Raw genomic sequence first — 22,365 nt, forward strand, 5'->3', positions numbered from 1 at the left:
TATTCTTTCACAAAGCCATGAATTTTAGATAAGATCTCGTTTAACCGGCTGCAGCCTGACTGTAAATAATTAGTTGAATTTTGCCGGGTCTGTGCTTGGTAGGCGAGAAGCAAAGTCGTTTTGATGACGTAACAATTCTTAAAGACGACAAATGTTTGCTTGAGAAAATGTCCATGAGAGAATTTATTTTTACTGACTTTGTAGGTGGTTCGAGCGCTGGAATCGCATTGATACAGTCCGTGTTCGATACCCGGTGGCGCCACACCGTTGCAATGCACTTGAGCGAGGCATTAACGACACTTGCTGCTGTTCAGTGGGTCTGGCAGACTGTTACAAATTCAGGCAATACAATGTAAAAAATCCAAAGTAAAGCCTGCGTGACAATCGGAACTTGTGCAAAGGCTGGCTCGGCAACCGGAGCTCGAGGGATTGACTGGTTTAAGATTTGCAAAGTCCGAGGATAAAGATTGTCATACCAAGTAGCTCTCTTCGGCACAAAATCGACAGATCCAATTCCTTTGCAGATATCTGAAAACATGGCTCCATAGCGCCAACGAGCGTTTTTACACGAGATTTCATTCGCGCAAGAGGTGGCGCTAAATTTAATACAGTTACAACGCACATTAACGTTGAAATGAATGCTTTCCAGTACAGTAATAACTTCATGTAAAAAGTGTAATCACTTGTGACGTAACAAAGTTTTAAATAAAATCTATCAACAAAATGCGATTATGAGGTCACCATCCGATCCGCGTTTGGATTTAACTAATTTTTAATAAACCTGAGGTTCTACAGGTTCATGAAAATATGACGTCATAATTCCCTTTTATTGATTTCAAAGTCAGGCGCCGATTAATTTTCTCCAAGTCATCGCATTGTGACGTCTTAGTTAACTTGTCGACTGTCACCAGACACAGTTGACGCTGGTGTCCAAGAACAAGGTCGACGTCATCGCTACTCGCTCTTTGGGCTCGATTTATCATTGTTTTGTCACAACCGAGCGAGCTTGCTTTAAATTGTGAAGGAGTGTATTTTGGAAGTGTGTCTCCCCTCCACCCACCTCGACTAGATCTGCGGAATCTGCGGCAATGATGTCTGCAAAATACGGTGAGTTGTGAAAATTTTTTCCATGATTGTAAAGTAGAATACACTGGTAAGGTTTATCGCGCCCAGCATCGAGTCGTTATGCATGAACGCACATCTAATCGTCACAATAACAATCGCCATCAGTCATCACAAATCGGTAGTAGCCAAAAGCTGGAAACGAAAAGTTGGAACTCGTAAAATAGTTTCGACCAATGGGTGACCGTGACGTGACATCATCGATGAACAAGATGTAGTTTATGACGTTAAATATGACGCAATTAATCAGTATCAACAAAAGTGAAATTTACTTTAAAAGCAATTACGCTTTATTCGAGGATTATTACATCACAGAAGACAGCAGAGATTAGGTGGCTAGAATAGGTGGCAGAGGAAGGAAGCGAGATGGCGATTGTTCTGTTTCTTGCAACAGACGCTGATAATAATAACGCAGGTTGTTCCAGATTTTCAATACAATACGAGTGGTTCATACCTTGCAGTTTACTGTAAACCATCGCAGTAGTTTGCGGCTGTGTTTGTTTGTATTTAGTAGGTCACAAACTGCTTTGTGACGTTACACATTCGACAAGCTGAGCTTAGGCGTGACAGGTTGTTTATATGAAGTAGAAAGTGTACAAGTGATTGCTATGAATTATTCAACGAACCATCATCCTTGATCAACGATTGAGACCGATCTAGAAAGAAGTGACACTCTTTTTGCGCAGGAAGTTCAGAAAACGACAATCGACGTCACTGGTTGTTACGTCATCAACTCTTACCAGGACCAATCCAGTTTGATGCTAGATTCGGGGAGGGGAAGTACCTGATGACTGACTTTGCCAAGTACCGGTTGAGGGGATATCTCCGCACATTCCTCTACATGTCCGGATGCGGGCTGTTCCTCATCTTAGGTGGAGCGATCTTCTTCTTACACGAGGGCGCCACCATGCAGACACACAGGAGGCAGGAACAATACAAAGAAGATGTCGCTAAAAGTTACAAGATGAAGGTGAAATAAGTTCATGATTTTTGAAACATTCCTTAACTTTTGAGGATAAAACATTTTGTGCCAAACTTAGCAAACGACTATATGAGAACAACACACACTGATCGCGCGATGTTTCCGTGAATGACGTCATAAAAAATAACTATGTTTTTCACTGAAAACATCAACGTTTTGATTAAAAGTCGGCACATAGATTTCGCTTGAAAGAAACTGGCCAAAACTATTCAAACTGTAAATCGAAGCCTACAAATCATAGTCATCATAATTTCTACCTTTTAAAACATAGAACTTATTGTGACGTGACAATGCTGATTGTGAGAGACGTGATTTTATTTGTTAAGAGACTCTGCATAAAGTTTATTAGTTGGCTGGCGACCTCTTACATAATATTTTGCAGAACCACAACAAGTTCTATGTGAAATGAACATGTCATAAAAACACAAACAATCACACAAAGTCTTCTCGAAATAGAAAAAAATTTCCTATTTCTAGATTATGACGTGAGAAAGATACTGAAAAGATTATGGTAAATTAATATGATTTCTATGAACCAGCAATCTTCCCAGAACATGTCTTCAACCGAGACGAGCAGAAGAGCAGAGAAGCAATCGACAACATACGCTCGCGAGCTCCGGCTGGTTGGATTCGTTTTCCTTGGAGTGGGAGCACTTCTTCTCGTGATCGGGATCCCGCTGGCGTATCAGTTCTGGAAGAGGTTTCTCTTCATTAAGAGCGAAAAATGGAATTTTCAATTTTTCGCGAAAATTGCAGCTTATTTTAAAATCAACCAAAACTGTCTCTGTGATAATCATAATCTCATGACGAATATGCTATCCATAGCGCTTGTTACGTCATAAATAAGCTGTGTAGTCATTATTCAAACAACAAAAAGACGTTTGTTCAGGTATAAAGCAGCAAAAGAGATTGAAAGGTTGCCGATGCTGGACCCAACCTACCACGAACAACTCAAGAAAGCTTACACCAGAGGACATAAGGATAGAAAGAAAGTTAAAAAACAGGTCAAGTTTTATTACGTCACAAGTCATTGATTGTTACTGAACACATTTATTTTCCAGTTCTTACAAATAATGACGCAAAATGTGGCTGCGTCAACCTTAGTCTTGTCATGTAAGAGTTTCTGCAAAAAAATTTAGCCTACATTTAACTTAATCGTAGACATAGGCTACTTTTAACTGAACTAGAATGCTACCCATTGTCAATAACTTTGACACAAAGTCATTTTTAGCTCAAATTTGCCGCACCTTAACCTAAATAAAGATTGAGCTTTTTGAATTAAAAAACTTTTAAAACCTTAAACATTGCGTGAACATTTTTTTGTTTCTAAATATCTTCTGGACTTCATCCTAGTCATTATAAAACTCTTCTTGCACCAGAAGTCTGATGAAAAACAACCGACGACTGGTGACAGGTCGAATAGTGACGACAGGAGTCAAACGAGGTCACCTTGCGGTGGAAAATTTTGGCTATTTGGCCGGCAGAGAGGAGTCACCGCCGAAGGTTTCAGGTAATTTTGGTTCAAAATCAGTGCAAACCGCCTTAATTATTTAATTGAAAATGATCTCATCCGTTTTATAGAATCGCCTCCCATCATCACCCCTCATTCAATTTAGTGCCCATCGAAGGCCTTGCTGCACTAACACGTGACCAGATGGGGGAAGTCTCTCGATTTTGTATCATTGAATCACAATCGTAAGTTTTCACTTCTTGGAATGTTTAAACATTATGACGTCACAAAGAAATAGAACAGTATTTTTGCAGGGAAGAGGAGACGACAGAGAGCGGAGATTGTTCCTCAAATTCGTCAAGCACGCGGGGAAGGATAGGAAGCGGATGTTTCCGCAAATCCATCCGCATTCGGAACGAAGTGGATAATCCCGGGGTAGAAGAGGACAGCGACCTTGATGACGTCATAGAGGACAACGCGACAAACGAAACGCCACAACCGAGTAACAATGACACGAGAGAGAAACATTGAAGCTGAATTTGTTCCAAAAACCCTCACTTAGTTGCATGAACTGGTTTGAGCCGGAATCAAGCGCTCATTATCACACCGGTTGATGCGAAACACACATGACCTGGTGTTACTTTGTTTTCATTTATTTGTTCTAAGAGCGATTACGACGCTTTTTTGCGATGAAGCCGACGCCACTATCGGGCGGGCCGCGGCCTGCCATGAATGCTCAAGATTAGAAAATAAGAACCTCGTCGCGTTTCTCAAACATCGTCCAACGACCCGTCGTTAAAGTTATGTAACGACCGAGTTATGTTTACGACGACCGCTCATCTATGGACGTGCCTCGTCAAATTCTTGCAACTGTTTGTTACCGGCGGCTGGCTGGCTACTGGGCAACTCAATTGTGATGTAAAAAAAAAGTGTTCCTAGAAATGATTATGACGTTATAAATAAATTAAGTCTTATTGCTGTCGACATCGTTCTACTTGTTCAATAGCAGCTGAAGCTGATTAAAAGTAGGTGACAGCGACACCCAGTGCTAAGCCTGCTTTGACCCACAAACATAACTTAACAACATAAAAGTTTTTATATTAACAAAACAAAAAACCAAGAAACACAAGTCATTGTATACTGAGAAAAAGAATCAATAGATTTCAAGTTGAGATGGGCGCAAGCTATTTGCTACGGTATAAGCACATCGGCCTAATATGTATCTTTTGTTACTTCTAAATGTGCTACTATTTCATCACAAAGCTATTTATACATCAAAACTGCCCCAAATTCATGTAGTAATTTATGATTTTCTTCGAGGAACTTATGGTGCCGGGGATATCACAGTTGTAAGCGTAAATATACAGCGAACTACTTAATATGTCTATGTAGAAAACGAGATGTGCAGAATAGGACGATCAGTTATTTCTCTTCACACCACTGGTTCTCCTTCTTCACCTGAAATCACAAAATAAGAGTCAGCAAGTTGGACAAACACCATTCAAAGCATGATCACATTTAACATAACTTATGCTTAAGAGCGTAACCAAACGTAAGTGACACTAGATGAGAAAGGCTGGTGCTGTAGACAGCGTGTTAAAAACTTCCAGGTCGCATAAGTTGGGCTAATATTTGCTTTAAAAGCGATGAAATTCAACTTTTTTGACCCAAAACTCTAGTCTCGGGTTTAGCGAGCTGATGTGAAAGCTTACTGGGAATTTAAGGAAAAATAGCCTGAGGCAGAGATTCTCAACCTTTCATTGTTTTACCAGGTTTGTTGAGTCTTTATTAGCAGCAATGGAAGTTGGGCAAAAAATCCCACAACAGCCAATATCAAGACAACTTAATTTGCTCATTTTAGCTACTCGTCTATGCAAATTGACTGCACCCCACAACTGTGGTGCGATAATCTATGAATAACCATCTTAACCACGTCATAAGCACCACTGGTTTGTGGTGATGCAAATGAGATCATGACCATCACACATATCACCACTCCTTCAAAACTTTGTGACAAAATGTCTGAGAATCAAAGCACAAAAATGAAACCCAGGCTTAAAATCTAGATTTTTAATTTGCTTTAAATTAACTTTTGTTAAGAAATCTGCTTGATGACGCACCTGAGCTTCCTCGTCTTCCGTGAAGTCGTTTTTGATGTTGAAAGTTTTCCGTATCTCTTCAGGGGATTTCCCCTTGATCATGTTGGCGACAGTCTTGCATGTGACGTCGAGAAGGCCTTTGATGTCCAGGTAATTTGCAGCCTGGAAAATGAACAAAAACATGAGAATGCTCATAAAAACAAACATCTACGAAAAAATGTCATCACAAAGTGTAAATGACGAGCTCGGAGAAATATCGACAAGAACCGACCAGGATAAGTTCGAAGAGGGTTCCCTGGTCCACCTTGAGGAACTCCTGATCCCACACTGGGATGTCATCGGTTCTCTTCTCCTTGTTCTCGTCATCCTCGGGGGGAGGAGGATCGTCTTTGTGCTGTGTGCACCACTGGATCACCTGCAGTATGACATCATAGTATGATGATGGTGACATCATCAGTGTAAGATAAAGAGATATTTGTGTTATAACTTGCAAGTAGGTTGCAAATTAAAGGAAATATCTTAAAGAATTAAATCTTTGAAATTGAGTTTCCATGAAAGATGCGACAAACATGAGCAGCAGACTCTTATCAATACAATCTGCTTGACATGTCTAATATAAAGTTGGTTCGCAGTAAAGCACTAGTAAGATTTGTGACTGTCAATTCACGCGTACCGTCCCCAGATAGAATGCTCGCCTCAAGATTATGTTAAAGGCCATTGAAATTGTGAAATAATTTTAATTGAAATTTTGATGACCCATTTGCTGAGCTCAGCGGTGATGCTCCCAATGATTAAAATCATTTATCAACAACATTTATTTCCCCATCACAAGACACAGTGCAAATTCGTCATTTGATGAATTAGTTTGAGGCTCAAATGCTCAGAGACATGGAAAGCACAAAGTGAAATTAACCGGAAAAGAAATCATAAAATAAAACGTCAACAAGCACCTTTCTGAGAATGGCTGCGTTGACGTTAGGAAGGGGAACACCCTCTTCATCATCTTCGTCGACTCCGAGGTCCTCGAGCATGGTTTTGATCGTCACCGACTGTTTTGCGATCTCGACATCAACATGAAAGGTTTCCCCATCGTGGCTTTGCAATTTGATTGTCGGCATTTTCAACTTCAATTTATTTAATTTTAAATAAATACGTTAACGCTTTTAGGACCTGCAAAATCTAGGAGCAAGTCAGCTAAACACAATTTTAACTGGGAGTAATTTGGTTTAAATCAGGGAGGTTAAAGATACGGCTGAGGAGGTGACTAAATTCGAAAACACAAAAAATCACGTGTATACAACTATACATGTGCAACACATTGTTAACTTGTAACTAGGGTTGGTCAAAGCAGAATCCTAATGGTTTATAGAATTGAGATAGCAAATCTAGAATTTCGAATCTAAATGTTTCATATCTAGTGAGTTGCAACAATGTTAACAAAATGCAATTTAATTCAACTAAAACAATCTCAAGTCCTGAATAACCCAGCACACAGGAGCAGATTTTTTAAATTTTGTTTTTTGAAAACCCCAAAAGTACTGTAGACCTGTAAGCCTACTTATGCAAGCCCAAAAAGCAGCAGTGGGCTTATATGGCGTTCCTATTTCTATCGTGCAAAATTGTTACCATACACACTACAGTACTTTGAATAAAGTTTGGCAATTTGCTTTGGAAATTTAGCGACAGCTGACCGAATTAAAATGTGTTTATTGTAGACATCAACTTTGTTATTTGCGTTCGTTTACAAACTACAGATGTCCTGAACAGTCAGCACAGGTCTTTCTACACTTGTTGAGCAGATGAGAAATGACCAAAATGAGCTTCAGAATCATATATTTATGAACAAAACTAAAAATCTGGTAAACTCTCTGTAAACGTGCAATTTTTTTGATCTGAATATTAACAACCATAGTGCAGGTGCCACACTTTCCAGTATGGGCCACAGCAAGACTGCAGTTCACAATGTGATTAAATTGAAACGTCATGTATTTGTAATATTAATCTTAAATACAAAGTGAAATAATTTATTTGAAGATAAATAAGAATTAAATCATTCAGTTAAACTAAATCAGAATTTCGATGGATGGTCTAAAACTTAGGGTCACAATTTAACCAGTTAACATCGTCCATTCCAAACTGTGTTCTAAATGTGTTCTTAATCTAACTTAAATGGTATAATATAGGGCGATGACCCTGTATTAAAAGTTTGTTTGATAAATAACACCATTGTCACAACAAGCATGCAAAAATAGCAAGCCAATGACTGTCTAATCATTCAAGCCAAGAATTAATCTAAGCCTAGTTGCAGCCGAAAATAATTTAACATTGACGTGGTGTAAAACACAAACCCAAATATTTTTGGCATAATCTTCGTGCTAATATACAAGCTTTTTATACAGAGCGGTGCCCTATAAACCAACCATAAATCTACTTTCTACTCTAAAACTATCCTAACCGCCTATCTTTACCAACGAGCTACTTGACCTAGTCCTATTCCCCAAAATGGAAAGTATGGTACTTTTCGATGAAATCTTGGGGGCACAGGAGGGCCAAAATCGGGTTGTCCGAGTGCAGAATGTTAGCCAAACGAACGGGTTCTCTTTTCTGGATGTAATTGTGAAACAGTGAGGTGTAGCAACCAGTCTTCAAAAATCTCAAGGGTGCAGTCGTCATGCTTTCCACGGCCTAGGCCTATACCTCGGACTGGAAAGTAAACGTTTTGACGAGAAATCGTGTGTGCAGATTTAGCGAGATAATGTGCACTGAAGACTTTATTCTTTGTATAATTAATATAAATTAGCGTTAAGTCACATCCAGCCGAACAAATTAACAACCTGTCCACTCACCGTTTTCAACGAAGTCCAGTAGAAAGCAAGTACTGTCACTTCCAACGGAACCTTTAAATAAAGAAAAGAATGAATGATTGACGTAAATATTAAACTGCATGATGGTAAGGTGTGCATATTTAAATTATGTAATTCTAGTATGCAAATACAACATTATATAATTCTTCAAAAAATGATGTTAAATCAAATAAATTAAAGTTTTTAATAGCATAAAAAATTCTTTCACACGTGAGTATAAAATTTAGGAAATTTCAGGCTCAACTAATCAAGTTTTTGAATCAATATTTAGAGTTTTTGACTTTCGATACACTGCCTCCAAAAAGATGGTAAGCAACAAAAAATGTAAAATAAGTAGTTCACCATTTTACCAAACTTCCAGACATCGGGAACTGTTGTGTTAACTCTTTCTTTTTTAAGCTCAATTGTCAATTTGCTCTGATTAAAAATAGAAATTTCTCGATATTGGCCGTCTGCGCATGTTGTATAGAACCGACCGCTGATCTTTCACTTCTTCATTTCCTTTGGACCGTAGAAACTTGCCTCTCCTAGTGTCATATTTGGCCAAGCCGAAAAGGCTATGAGATTGGGGTTTCAACCTTTCGGGTAAACTAAGGCTGGGTTATTTTGAAGTTGTTGTAACTGGAATTTTTTTAATGTTACGAGTAGCTTGACCAGAACGGGAATTTCGATTAATAACTGAAACCTAGAGACGTTTGTTGTTGGCCGACGCTAAAGGGGCGTGTTTTACCCAGCGTGAAATCGGCAGACTTCATCCGCCGACGATTTACACGTCAGCAATCACAATATCTAGCGGTTAACGCCAACATAAGAATGTAACATAAAAAAGTTTGATTCAAAGTAGTTTATTTAGAAAATCTGCTGATCTCACTAAAATCCTGAAAGGCTAAAACGAAGAGAATTGGCAGGTAGGCCTAAGCCTAGGCCTAGTTGGGAAACACTGTTTTCAATTTCAGGCCCTTCAGGTCTTTAGTGTGTTCTAAATCTAAATTATAAATTGGTAACTTAAAAATCAAGGTCTCTTTTACTTTTACACTTCTATATCCGGATCGTATTAAGGAATTATCCTGTCATAATTTCTTTTCTATTGCCTCATAACTTCTTCCCATTCAAGCCAGAGAGCAAAAGTATAAAAGACCGCAAAAAACTTGTAGGCTATGTACGTCAAAAGTATACAGTTGCCGAAATTCACTGGCTTAAATATTGCGTGTGGTTTCCTAAGGCTTTAGATTCCAATCTGGTATATTGCCATAGCATATCACCATCTATATTATTCTTGGATTGAGTCTTTGTACAGATTAAACTTGACAATGATTCCTGATGGCTCGAATCCCAATTACCAGGCTAACCTTTGTGCGAGTTTCAATGCACACACATCTTTTTTGTTCTTTCCTTGTGTGATAGTTATCCTAGGATTGAGTTGACATATTGCACCGAAGTATTTATGAAAGAAATGAGTTATAGAGCCCCTTTTTGCACACATGCACATTTTTTCCTCTGTGTGTATTTAAATTTTCACGGAGCTGTCGTTTTGGCATATATTTTATAGTTACAAATGTACGTTAGTTTTAAATTACTCGCCAAAATTAACGTTATTTACTCTCGTTGAATGAAAACTTTCAGGATAAAGTTTTTAGTGTTTTTTCATTACTCTTGCCATTGAATTCAGTGGCGGCGTGTTTGTATATTTTACATGTTGTGGTGATTTCACAAAATGGCACTAAAAAGGATCAACAAGGTGAGTTTGATTTCCAATTTTTATCCTACCAAGGTTTAAATTAATGCCTCGATAAAATTTTTTTTAGATTTAGCAAATATTTTTATTTCTAGGAACTGGCCGACCTCAGCAAGGACCCGCCCGCCCAATGCAGTGCTGGACCTGTTGGCGATGACAGTGAGAAATTGATTAATATCCTCAGCTTCATTAGTCAAAAATTTTAGCTTGTACTTTTTACTGACTTTTGCATTTGAAATCCAAATTATTTGTGGTTTACACAATCGTCATAAACATGATTGTTGCAAGGTGCTACATAACAATGATTTCTATGATCTATTCACTGATTGTATGCTGTTTTCTTTTTAGTGTTTCACTGGCAAGCCACGATCATGGGCCCGGTAAGTGATTTGAAAGATTACTATTCGTCATGCATTCATTTTAATAAGGCAAAGTTTTAATCCGCAACAGAGTGATTTCTCCTACTTAAAGTTTGTTGACCTTGAAATTTTGATTTTTTTTGTCAAAGGGTGAATCCCCGTTCAATGGTGGAGTTTTTTTCCTTTCAATTCACTTCCCCACGGACTACCCTTTCAAGCCACCAAAGGTTCAAGTTGTTGAAATTATTGTCTTCCGTTCTGAAAATATGCCGCCAAAACTTACATTGTTTTTAGCTTGCATTTACGACAAAAATCTATCATCCAAACATTAACAGCAACGGAAGCATCTGTCTTGACATATTAAGGTCTCAATGGTCCCCTGCTCTTACTATTTCAAAAGGTGAGATAGTGACGTCATAAATAGCAATTATTATGGACACTAACACTTCATCAAAACTTACAAACTAAAACTGCCTTCACAACTAGCTACAGTGGTAGGGATGCGGAAACAGTACTACTCTGAACCACTTCCATCCCTAGTGCTTCTGTTGATTTACATATTTTTTCCAAGCCGATAACTATCTAACCACGAATCATTTTTCAAAAACATTTTACCCTAGTGTTCAATTAATGGTGTTCTTTCATATGAAATCAACTTGTTTTTAGACTTGCTTTTCACTTTGAAGAGCATTTATTGATTCGTGTTGTCGTAAACAGCTTTCTTAAAATGTTAATTTTTTCAAATTAACAAAAATTCAGTAAACCTTGGTCAGTCCTGTGAGTGAAATGATGTTGCTTAAATAGAAAGTTTTAATGTCAGCATCTAAATTATACAAACTTTTGTGCTTTGCAGTTCTTCTATCAATATGTTCATTGCTGTGTGACCCGAACCCCGATGACCCCTTGGTGCCTGACATCGCTCGCCTCTATAAGACAGATCGGGCAAAATACAACGAATTAGCAAAAGAATGGACAAGAAAATACGCAACATAACTCCAGAATTTTATTAGTTAAAAAATGTTCTGTGGGACTCTTAATGGCCCAAAGTCTTGTATTTGTGAAACAACCTGTAGCTTGCTTCTGACCTTTGACCTTCGATAACTAAAGCACATATTGCAGTTTAACATTTTCGTCTGTAAATAGTCAATGACTTTTAAAACTTTGAAACGGTCGTCATCAAATTTATCTCCCACTGCATGCACCAAGCTTAGCATGTTGGTGTTGATGCATGTATCCTAGAAATAATTTTGAGTAAGATTTCTCGCTTTCGTTCCTCTAGCATTATTTGAGCAAGATTTTTTACCCGATAAAGTATCTTTCTTTGCCATGGTATTGTTTGAAGTACACCTTGATTAAGGCGCTCGACCATGCCAATTTAATTGCTGTAATTCTTATAAACTAAATAAAGTCAGCCTATGTAGTATTACTCTGGTTCTTTTTGCCTTGTTCAGAGGCCGACAAAAAATCTTAACTTGGTGGGTAATCCAGTCTCCAACAGTTTAATCCCCCGCCCAGCAAAGTTAGATAAACTGTTGGAAATTTAGTGTGTAATGATGTGATTGATGTTATAACCTTCTCTGGATGTGTTTGTGTTAATTTTTCTTGGGTGATTTGCTTGCAATGTCGGTAGAATTTGAGATATAAATTTGAACTTTCCGCTTTATGTCGCCACATTTTCTGTTCATTTTGTCACCAGTTCAAATGTTTCATGAGTTCTTAAAATAGAACATCTTTGGCTTAATTCAATGATTTCAACCAATTGTCTTTTGTGTTTTTTGATCTCTGGCGCCATTCATAAGTTGCGTTGTATCTGACAGATAATTAGATTCCCACATTAACTGATAACACTGAGTGGGTTGACTGGATCTTACACAGACTCCCCAGCATGGCAATGAAAAGGATACAGAAGGTGAACGGCTGATCCTGTACCAGCAATATTTCCCATGCATCGATGTTAACCTTTTCATTTTCTCCCCAGGAGTTAGCAGACCTAACTCGTGACCCATTGGCCCAATGCAGTGCTGGTCCTCTTGGCGACGATCGTAAGTATTTAAAACTGGCATAGAAATCTTACTGCGTCAAATGTGATCACTTTCTTTAACCCCACAACTTTAAATGTCGTTGTTCATGGAGTGTATTCGTGTGAAGTAAAAGCTTTGAAGTATAAGACATTAGACAAATTCAATTGAACTTTTTATCACATTACACTTGTTTTTATATTTAGTTTTCCACTGGCGTGCCAACATTACAGGACCAGTAAGTATTCTTGAATGTCGGCTGCAACTTCTATTGCATCAACTTCTGTCTGCGTGGTGGTTGTGTTTTATAACATACGCCCAAGTGGACTGTTGTGTGTGCAACTTAACGTTAAAATATTTTCCTACCTAGGATGATACTCCTTATATGGGCGGTGTCTTTTTTCTTGATGTTCACTTCCCCACGGACTACCCTTTCAAGCCACCAAAGGTTCAAGTTGTTGAAATTATTGTCTTCCGTGCTAAAAATATGCCGCCAAAACTTACAATGTTTTTAGCTTGCATTTACGACAAAAATCTATCATCCAAACATTAACAGCAACGGAAGCATCTGTCTTGACATATTGAGGTCTCAATGGTCCCCTGCTCTTACTATTTCAAAAGGTGAGATTGTGACGTCATAAATAGCAAATATTTAATAATCTATGTCATCATAAACGCGAGTCAATGTTAAACACCAAAATGCATTGGTTGTAAGTCAGTTTATTATTTGTTGAAATGAAGGAGCTGGATATAAAATTAATTTAGCCGCTGTATAAAGTTCAACTCTATTTTAATTCCTCGCAGTTCTTTTATCGATATCTGCGCTGTTGGGCGACCCGAACCCAGATGACCCCCTTGTGCCAGATATTGCCCGTCAGTATAAAACCGACCGATCTAAATACAATCAAATGGCAAGGGAATGGACGAGGAAATATGCGTCGTCCTAACTTGTCACACGATTGACCAATCAAAAGACAGCTTAAATGTATCTCTTGACATCATGAAGAAATCAGTTTCTTCAGTCGTTAATGTCGAAAAATCCAGATTCATGCTGCATTTACCGACTGCGTTGAGTCAAAAGTGTGGTTTGTGGCCAATTTGCATCATCCTCACATCTCCCACTGGTAATGGCCGATGACAAAATTCCAATGAACGTAAGCATGGAACTCTTTAACCTCATTTTTGAGACTGTGTGGAACTCACCTCTTCTGCCCCACATTGATACGTCAACACACTGTTTTAGGCGGCTTTGCAGTAATAAACCAGATGAGCCGTTCAAGGGTTGGTAATGAACATAGATTTTGCAAATTTTATATCAATTTCCAAAGTATGTGTTCTTGTATAACCCAGTATAATATCCAATGCTTCTGTTGTTCTTCCAATTTAAGGAATATTACTGAGTGCTTTTTAAAGGAGGAACAACTTAATAGGTATTTTGCCTTTTTAGCTGTATGTAGTGTTGTGTCTTAGTGAATATTTATGCTTGTTCTATGCTTTTCCATGGAGCTTAGTAAATTATTAAACTAATTGTGTATGTGTAAGCAGTGGCTTCCGCAAATTTTTGGAAAAAATCCCCAAATTTTGGAAAAAATTATCTTTGTCTGAAGTTACGAAGATGCAATCACTCCATTCATTAACCTCGTTAGATTTGAATTAGATCTTTTCAAAAGATTTAGGACAGTTTAAAGCAAAACATATTCACAGACAGTCGCAAGATTGTGGCAACCAAGTTGGCACCTGCGAGCTCCATGGACCAAACTGTGCTTACTCGAATTGGAATATTTTGGCTCGACCTTCGCCTTGCCAACCATTTAAAAACAATTCTTTCTAATTGACACAGACAACATATTACTACATAACCACCCAGTCGTGTGATTATGTACGGCACCAACCACTTGTAATTTCCTGTGAAGAGTGGCACCGAACCCTGCCGCACATTCTAAGGCCTAAGAATAAAAACCAAATCATTCCAAAACTTGAAAACATGTTGCTTTTAAAAAAGGCACAAAAATAACAGCACTGAGAAAAAATATCAAACCAAAGGCCGTTTGTGCAATGTATGTAATTAAAATAATAGCTTCGTTATACTCTAACTATTCCAACAAGTTGCTGATGGGGAATGAGGTCAGCTTAGACGTGGAAATGGTTGAAAACAACCCATACAAACAGCACATTACATATAGTTGCTGTCGGCAAGACATTTGAAACTCATAATCACTTCGACAAAATTAACGCAGAGTATTTGGAACTACTTGGATGACTGACGAACGTCTATTTATAACATGGCAGTGGAATTTTGCATGAGAAGTCAGTAAGCGGGGCTGACATAAAATCACAGTAAAACCTGAAATAAAACTAAAACTTGGCAACAAAACGTCCGACTTCACTGCACTTGATGCTGCCCTGGGATGAGGAAGAGCTTCTTGCAAAGAGTCGACTGGAACTCCGACATCTCCTTGCACCTGGAAACGAGAAACAAAATCAAGATTTGGCCGCAATGTCCAGCCACGAGTTGGGAATATTGTCACCTGTGGTTGACAGAAGATGGACACCAGCCCTCCCTCTGCTTGACCAGGTTGTTGACCATAGTCATCATCTCTATTAAGTGCTTTTCACAGGAGTGGAATGCTAAGACCTGAGAAAATCAAGTTTTAAAAAGTCCTAACTTAGATTCTAACCAGATGTAGCTAAGGCCAGCATGAAGCAATGAGCAGTCAATCAAACAATGCACATTAACAGTCAGTTGATTGCATCATAGTCAACATAACAAGCCCGGTATGTCCAATAAACAATGAAGTTAATAAGTAACTATGATGGTAATAATTACCACAACACGCCAAACGTCATTTTCGATCAGCAATGAAATTTATCAAATGTAAAATATTAACCAATGTTGGAAATTACAAAACTTATCAAGTGCTTGAAGACAATTATTTGCAAATCGCTTAATTTATGATGAAATTTTGATAAACAGAGATCGTATCATTTATTTTTCGTCATTAACTGTTTGGAATGAAAATTACGATGCGAGCGCAACGAAACACATGCTCAAGAACAATTAGGAATCAGCAGGAAAAAGTGATTGAGCCTCAGGAGCTTGAAACATGCAACATAGCGATAACACAATCTTGCCAGGATATGGTAGGACAACCATGGCCACCAAACCCATGTCCAAAATTTTAAGTAAAATAATGACCTTTGGTGCATTTTAAAATAGGAAAAAGCAAGTTTTCTGGCTAATTTGTAAAAGTTTTCCATTTTTTCAGATCAGATTTAAAATAATTCCCAACTGCTCAAGCCCATAAAAATAAAATAGATAACTGAATCCTCAAACACAATTCAATTTTAAAAAATTCCCCAGAAAAAACTGCGACAAGACTCACCCTGACGAGAGCTTGAATGTACCAGCTTCCCTGCTTCGTGTTCCGCATCGCTGCATAACCCTTCACTGTTGCGTAACCAATCAGCATGTCCGAACGTGCGGGAAGCTTGTTTCTCACAAAGTTGCTGTAAATTGACGATTGCGATGATGCACGAGATATGATGTCGCTTTCTGGCATCTGAAATGCGCAGTGTAAGATGCAATAATTTGGTACAGGCATAAAACAGTTTGTTTTTTATAAATCACTGTGAGGCTTCTCAAATATTGCAGACTCTATTCTAACAACTGACGACTAACAACGCGAACATATAACTACAAGGATGGGTAAATAACAATCGAACCATTATTCGGTCAGAGTTGACCCTTTCGCTCCTCGTAGGGGCGTCCATTTCATCCACTCCTTTGTCAGGGTTTGACCCGCGACAGCATTGAAAAAGAAGGATCTAAAATAATATCGTTAGCAACGTACACATTTCACACCCATGGTGTTCTGCTTCCTCACCTTCGGTTTGTTCTGTAGCCCTGGGCAGTTTTCATTGCCGAACAATTGTAAGACGTGTTCGATGTCCACCTTATTGCCGTCACGGCCAAAAAAACAGCCTTGTTCACCATGACTCATTACTGCCACCATGCAGCAGTCTGCATATCGATGATCTTCCAACGCCGTGAATTTCTAACAACAGAAACACAAAATCGTTGTAAACATTTTTCAACAAAAACTTCAATAAATTAGCAATGTTTCCACCTGCAGAACATTCCAGATTTCTTTCGCTGTTCCGTCAACTAAAGAATAACATTTGAAGCCGATCTGTCGAAGGACGAATTCCAGACGAGCTCGATCAACATCTCCCGCCTGAAAACCACGATATATGAGATGTCTGTGGCTACTTGAACTCACACGTAGAAAAAAAATTTCATTTCAAAAATAGCGTCTTAATATCTGATTCAGCCTCTTTCAGCTAACCATTAAACAATAACCGTGACATAACTCAAATCTACAGTCAAAAGCAGTCAAGCATAAACATTGAGACTCTAGTCCAGTGGTCGGCAAACTTTTGCTACGATGGCTCAAATTTTCACTTCATTAGTAAATGAAGGCCCAGCATTACATGCGAAATATACTTAATGCAGTAAATATTACTTGCTCACTCATAATTTCAATTTGCTTTTCTCTTTTCCGCAGCCGACATTATTTGTTGAAGCTATTAGGATAACTTCAATTAACTTTTAATCTAGTTACATGTTTTCCACAGGTTTTGCAATATGCGGTAACCTGCAATTAACAGAATGAAAAACAAATGAAAATACACTCGCGCCACTGATGTTAAGTTGCATTGCGGCCTAGAATCTAAAACGTACATTGGTTTGTGCGAGCGTGGGTTGAAATCCCATTGGCTGACTATATCAGTTAGTTCTGACTACCTTAAATTTAAAATGTTGATTGTGAGATATGAAATTTAGATTCAGCTTTCACATTTTGTTGGAAATTATTGTTTCATCGATATAATAATACTTGAACCTCTGTATATAACCTTTCACTGACTGAAGTGTGACTTAGATATCGTTCGAACACTCATTGTGAATTATTCAACTATTGTCCAAGTCACAAATGCTAAAGATGGAGGGCTAGGGGATAGATAGCTAGGGTAGTGAAGGATTAGTGTTATAAAAAAAATAGACTTGCATTCTCAATATGATATAATAATTAACACTATGTGAGTGGAGGTTACTGGTTGTGTTTTCCAGATGTTTGCTGTTATAGCTATAGTTAACCTTTACTTAAGATGGAAATAACATCAGGAAGTGGATTGCTAGCGCTCCAAGTTAACCAGGATGATAGAAAAAAAGCTCTGAAACTGTCACTCAGCCCACGTTTACTTGGTCACATGATACAATATGCGGCTCATTATGTTTTGCTTGAAGGCCCACAGTTTGCCGACCACTGCTCTAGACACTACAACAACAGGTTACAACCACTTAGTAAGCAAACAAATGATGCAAAGCAGCAAATTCCAACCTCTCGGTTCTCCAGGCAGGTTGAAGGCTCAAACCTGTCGACACTAATTATCAAGGCAAGGCCTCTTGGAGAGCTGCACATCTCATAGCTATCCATGAAATGCTGATGCTGAAACTGCAAAATAACAATAACAACAAAACTATAAAGAAATTAGGTTCCTAGCAGCACTGCTTTACCTGAAATGTTGATCTGCGCACGACGAGGTCATCCTGTGTGGGTCCATCAGTGAGGTCCATGCTTCCAATATCCAGGGGCACACGCGGTTGATTTACAGCATCAGGTAAAAATTGTAGTAGGGCAGCTTTTGATGAAGACTTAGCGGCAGTGGCAGCAAAGGTTGAAGCAACATTTTGTGACTTGGGCAGTGACAGATTGGCAGCAGCAACGAGGTCATCGGTTGACGAGGTGCATAAAATATCGTCAAGTTCATTACAAGGAGAGGGAACAGTGTAGGTTGATGATTGTGATGTCATTTCCTCTGTGCATCTTCTTTTGGCCGGTGAGGATGAGTGAGAGTCGTCTCCGTGGGCATCAGGAGAGCGATCTACATTTTCAGTTGGTCTTCGTGGTGACACATTTTTTCCCCTCGGTGGAGGTGAAGAACTCACAGAGGAACTAAACTTGGGGAGAAATCGGGAATTTTCTGGAGAAGAAAAACTGAAAGTCGTGGCGCTAAAGGAAGCAGATGTGCTTTGGTGATCCGGGCGGGTGCAAGGGACAGCATCGCCTCGCTCAACATCCGCATCCTGGAGTAAAAGGGCCAGATGATGCTGATCAGTGGACATCAGAGCATCCACAAATGTTCGGAACGCTTCTGGGCCTCTCTTTGTAAGAGTACTGAGTAGTTCAACCTGCACAAGTTTTAATATGAGTTTGTGATTTTTATAAATTTGTGAAGCTTTTTAAGGTGCTATGTCACTGTTAGATTCCTTATTCATATTGCGCATAAGTCTAGTATTATGAAACTGCCACAGGAAATATGCACTTGAATAATTTAAATATTAAATTAAATGCAAGTCTATATTTTTCAACAGAGATAGACAAATAGACAATCGGCGTTATTTTGTGAATCAAATCCAATCTTAAAGTGAGGGGCATTTACAAAAACAAATTATCCTTAAGTCAAAGAGTAGTTGTCGGCCATACTGGTGAAAAGATTATTTGTAATAATACGTGGTGGTTATTTATGGTTATTGCCATAAATTAGCGGAAAAATACGCAACTTCATCGATTAATTATGATGAAGATTCTTATAATGTCACAATAAAAGAAACAATAGGCATGACTCAGGTATTTGGATCAAGTATGAATAGAATGTTTCCTGTGACAGACAAGTAAAGAGTAATAAATGTAATTATAGCGTACATAAGTTCATAACAGGAACATTTCGTGTTGAATAACCCTAAACTAGCTAACGATTTGTGTATTTGCAATGGTTAATGTAAATGCTAACCTACAATACACTTCAGTTTTGGCTGCTGGCTCTGGCCTAGTCCAGTAACTGCAGTAAAAACAAGAATGTTTTACCAGTTTAACTACTGTCTTCTGTGACATTCTTTAACTGAAAATAAACATTACCTGCTATCAAGGTTGCAGAGTTTGGCATAGACGCACTTGTAGTGGCCTGGGTGGCATTTTTAATACCATTATATCATTCTTGGGAAAGTGTTCGCCAGTTATTTATTAGAGTCTTGTTTATTGATAACACTGCAATTCTCGTTTAATATTTGGAAACTTGCTCTAAATAACTTCATGTGAAAACGCTGTTTAGTACGTTACCAGGTGATTTTAAAACGCCCTAGTTTTAACTGAATGTAATCCCCATTGCCAACGCTTTATTTTTATCGTTCGCACGTTCTGAAATGTTCGTGTATTTTATGTCGGATATTTCCGCTCACACCGCTCCACGCTGTTATAAGCTCAAACTTCTACGCAAGTAACCGCCCAGACGGAGAGATACAGAGTCGTACGAACGTATTACGTTAGTCGTGTTAATTGCAATTCTTTAGACCTGTTTTAAACGGTGATTACTAAGTTTGTGATTGTGTGTAATATTCGGAACCTGTACAGTTCCTACAATAAAAGGACCGTTTCTGATAAACTGTATCTGTAATAACGTAAGAGCTTTCGGCTGACAAGAGGTTAGAGAATTCTAACCGCACGCAACCACAGAGTCAGATCATTAATTCGGCAGGTAAATTAAGTCTAAATAACAAGTTAAGACAGATAAGCTGTGCATCTGCCGCATCAACCTCTGCACACTCAATCCTGCTTTTCATGACCTTTAGTGCCACACTTATGGCGCTTTAATTTGCACTTAGTGACTTGGGCAGAACTTCTTTGCACTCAATTTTCAATTGATTTGAAGATTGAATACTTCAAACCGTGCACATTACGGTGTAATTGAGTCCGAGCAGTTTTGCGCGTCGCACTTGTCAATTTTAGTGGTTTGCCACACCCAAGGTCTTGCTGAAAACGACCGTGCTCTGCAGTCCAGCCTGCTACTAATCATCTATATTAATTATGGAGGCGTATTCCGTTCAAAACATGTTAGCTAGCCTACTATAGGGTACCTACTACAAACCCCAGTCATCAGGCATATTGTTTTTACATTGTGATGTCATAATAGGAGACAAAAATGATACAATTTCGGAAACACTCTTTGATCAGATACTTTAGGGTCAAGTTGTTTTTGGACTTGCCCCTCACTTTGACAAACACTCAAGACATTAAAGCAATCAAGAATCAAGTAAAACAGGGCTTCTTAAACCATCGGTTGCGACCCCGGTTCTTTGGGGTCGAAAAATGTAATTTTGGGTCGTAAAACAAATTAAATTTTTATAAGTTCAATTGTTTTCATTAATTTTTAATTCGTTTTACTGTTTCAATTACACGGTTCTTTTATCACTACAAGCTACTGTTAATGTACTTTGGTGGATTGTGTGCATTTGTATGATTTTGCCACAGACAAAAATAGCATTTGAGATTTGTAATTGGACGTATATATATTGTTTTAATATTATTAACATATAGGTTATCCATCAAGGGGTTGCATCGAAATTTTTTTTCTAAAATGGGGTCGCAGAAGTTAAAAGTTTGAGAAGCACTGAAAGTAAAATACAATCACACTTATTATAGCAAATTTGTAGAATTGCATTCTTACATTTTTGTCAAAGTTGGTGGCTCTTGAAGCTATTTTATCAAACATGACGTCGTTCAATATCCCATTCGCAATAAGCACTTGCAGAACTTCTTCGGAGATCAACTCCTTTGCAAGTTGCACTCGATGCTTTTTCAGTGTGTTCTTGTTCCGATGTTCCATCGTCACAAACCAACTTATTACGGGAAAATTATAGAATTACACAAATCTTTCAAAAACAGCGAACTGATTTAACGATCTTTTACATTGAATCTAGATGAGGCAAGGTCACCAAGTAACTGGAATTCCCAATTCACATTTCTTAATTTTTCCTCTGTGAAAACAGATCAACTCATTTAGCATTGTGCTCCAGAAATACAAAGACCTCAGTGAATAAGTAAAGGATAATACGTAAGACAAGAGAATGCAATTTCACAAAAAATAGCTGAAAGTAGGCTGTGGTGCATATTGTGAGAAATCCACATTCGTTTTGTCACAATTTATGTTCCTAACTGTGCCTGCACTAATGCGTGGGAGAATGAATAACTCATGTTTCTATGCTGCCAGACTGTTGTGGCATTTCTCTCACCGTGTGATGTATTTCGTCCGGCCGTGGGCGAAACGCTGGGTTGCCAATAAAAGTTTCTTATTTTATAATAAAATGACTTTAACAACAATCGCATATCTGTGTAAAGTTATATGATAGGCCTAGGCCTACTAAAAATAAAGTAATTTTGGCGCATTACAATGCATTGTTTTAATGGCCAAAATTACTGCATTAACATAATTCTCTGAAGTCGTAGAGTGTTTTGTTGAATATACAGAAATGTGCAAGAATTCTCATGATTGTGTGAGACATCCCTGAACTATTGATTCGCACAGTTTGTTCGAACTCAGAAGCCAGCCCAGGCGTAACAAAATAAACCTGTCTCGTCAAAACACAGCCTTCCTGGACTGCTGTATCAGACCATAAACTAGTGTAAAATAGTTGTCTGTGATGTGAGCTACCAAAATCTAAGGTGCGAACACGCATCTTTGTGCAGAGGTTAGTTTTTGAAGACCTGAAGTTTACGCATGGGGTTCTGGAGCGTTTGTTACTCTGTCCGCTAGGAGGCGGTACTGCGGTAAGACAGCACTTCGATTTTTAGAAAAAAAGATTCAATTGCGTCACGCGTCATGCTTGTTTCATTTATCGCGG

The 22,365-nt window shown here is 38.4% G+C and overlaps 4 protein-coding genes across 8 annotated transcripts; 2 read left to right on the plus strand and 2 right to left on the minus strand.

The window, feature by feature from the left end:
• The first annotated feature begins 955 nt into the window (after positions 1–955).
• Positions 956–4,538, plus strand: LOC143471250 (uncharacterized). 2 transcript variants are annotated; one of them, XM_076969657.1, is made up of 7 exons: positions 956–1,107; positions 1,809–2,092; positions 2,644–2,804; positions 2,994–3,108; positions 3,484–3,614; positions 3,686–3,799; positions 3,869–4,538. In XM_076969657.1, the coding sequence occupies exons 1-7, from the start codon at positions 1,089–1,091 to the stop codon at positions 4,083–4,085; spliced, it is 1,041 nt and encodes a 346-aa protein (XP_076825772.1). In that variant the 5' UTR covers positions 956–1,088; the 3' UTR covers positions 4,086–4,538. The 2 variants fall into 2 exon arrangements, with proteins under 2 accessions (XP_076825772.1, XP_076825773.1); XM_076969658.1 differs by having other exon boundaries at positions 957–1,107; positions 2,656–2,804.
• A 93-nt stretch (positions 4,539–4,631) lies between these two features.
• On the minus strand, positions 4,632–8,897 carry LOC143471251 (S-phase kinase-associated protein 1). Of its 2 annotated transcripts, none has more exons than XM_076969659.1 (6): positions 8,868–8,897; positions 8,500–8,550; positions 6,604–6,777; positions 5,925–6,068; positions 5,675–5,815; positions 4,632–5,012 (listed from the first exon to the last, which is right to left on the minus strand). In XM_076969659.1, the coding sequence occupies exons 1-6, from the start codon at positions 8,880–8,882 to the stop codon at positions 4,977–4,979; spliced, it is 561 nt and encodes a 186-aa protein (XP_076825774.1). In that variant the 5' UTR covers positions 8,883–8,897; the 3' UTR covers positions 4,632–4,976. The 2 variants fall into 2 exon arrangements, with proteins under 2 accessions (XP_076825774.1, XP_076825775.1); XM_076969660.1 differs by having other exon boundaries at positions 8,860–8,877.
• Positions 8,898–10,096: 1,199 nt separating this feature from the next.
• On the plus strand, positions 10,097–14,165 carry LOC143471254 (ubiquitin-conjugating enzyme E2-17 kDa). 3 transcript variants are annotated; one of them, XM_076969662.1, is made up of 6 exons: positions 10,097–10,255; positions 10,348–10,411; positions 10,601–10,632; positions 10,761–10,838; positions 10,906–11,011; positions 13,434–14,165. In XM_076969662.1, the coding sequence occupies exons 1-6, from the start codon at positions 10,232–10,234 to the stop codon at positions 13,574–13,576; spliced, it is 447 nt and encodes a 148-aa protein (XP_076825777.1). In that variant the 5' UTR covers positions 10,097–10,231; the 3' UTR covers positions 13,577–14,165. The 3 variants fall into 3 exon arrangements, with proteins under 3 accessions (XP_076825777.1, XP_076825779.1, XP_076825778.1); XM_076969664.1 differs by lacking the exon at positions 13,434–14,165 and adding an exon at positions 11,465–12,432 and having other exon boundaries at positions 10,098–10,255; XM_076969663.1 differs by lacking the exons at positions 10,097–10,255; positions 10,348–10,411; positions 10,601–10,632; positions 10,761–10,838; positions 10,906–11,011 and adding exons at positions 11,600–12,520; positions 12,590–12,653; positions 12,836–12,867; positions 13,000–13,077; positions 13,145–13,250.
• Positions 14,166–14,605: 440 nt separating this feature from the next.
• On the minus strand, positions 14,606–21,545 carry LOC143471253 (caspase-2-like). Its single transcript, XM_076969661.1, has 9 exons — positions 21,192–21,545; positions 18,205–18,879; positions 18,029–18,142; positions 16,757–16,864; positions 16,514–16,684; positions 16,353–16,454; positions 16,013–16,189; positions 15,158–15,264; positions 14,606–15,091 (listed from the first exon to the last, which is right to left on the minus strand). The coding sequence occupies exons 1-9, from the start codon at positions 21,348–21,350 to the stop codon at positions 15,013–15,015; spliced, it is 1,692 nt and encodes a 563-aa protein (XP_076825776.1). The 5' UTR covers positions 21,351–21,545; the 3' UTR covers positions 14,606–15,012.
• Positions 21,546–22,365: the final 820 nt, after the last annotated feature.

This window comes from Clavelina lepadiformis, chromosome 9, assembly GCF_947623445.1.
Source record: "Clavelina lepadiformis chromosome 9, kaClaLepa1.1, whole genome shotgun sequence".
Taxonomy (NCBI): Eukaryota; Metazoa; Chordata; class Ascidiacea; order Aplousobranchia; family Clavelinidae; genus Clavelina; species Clavelina lepadiformis.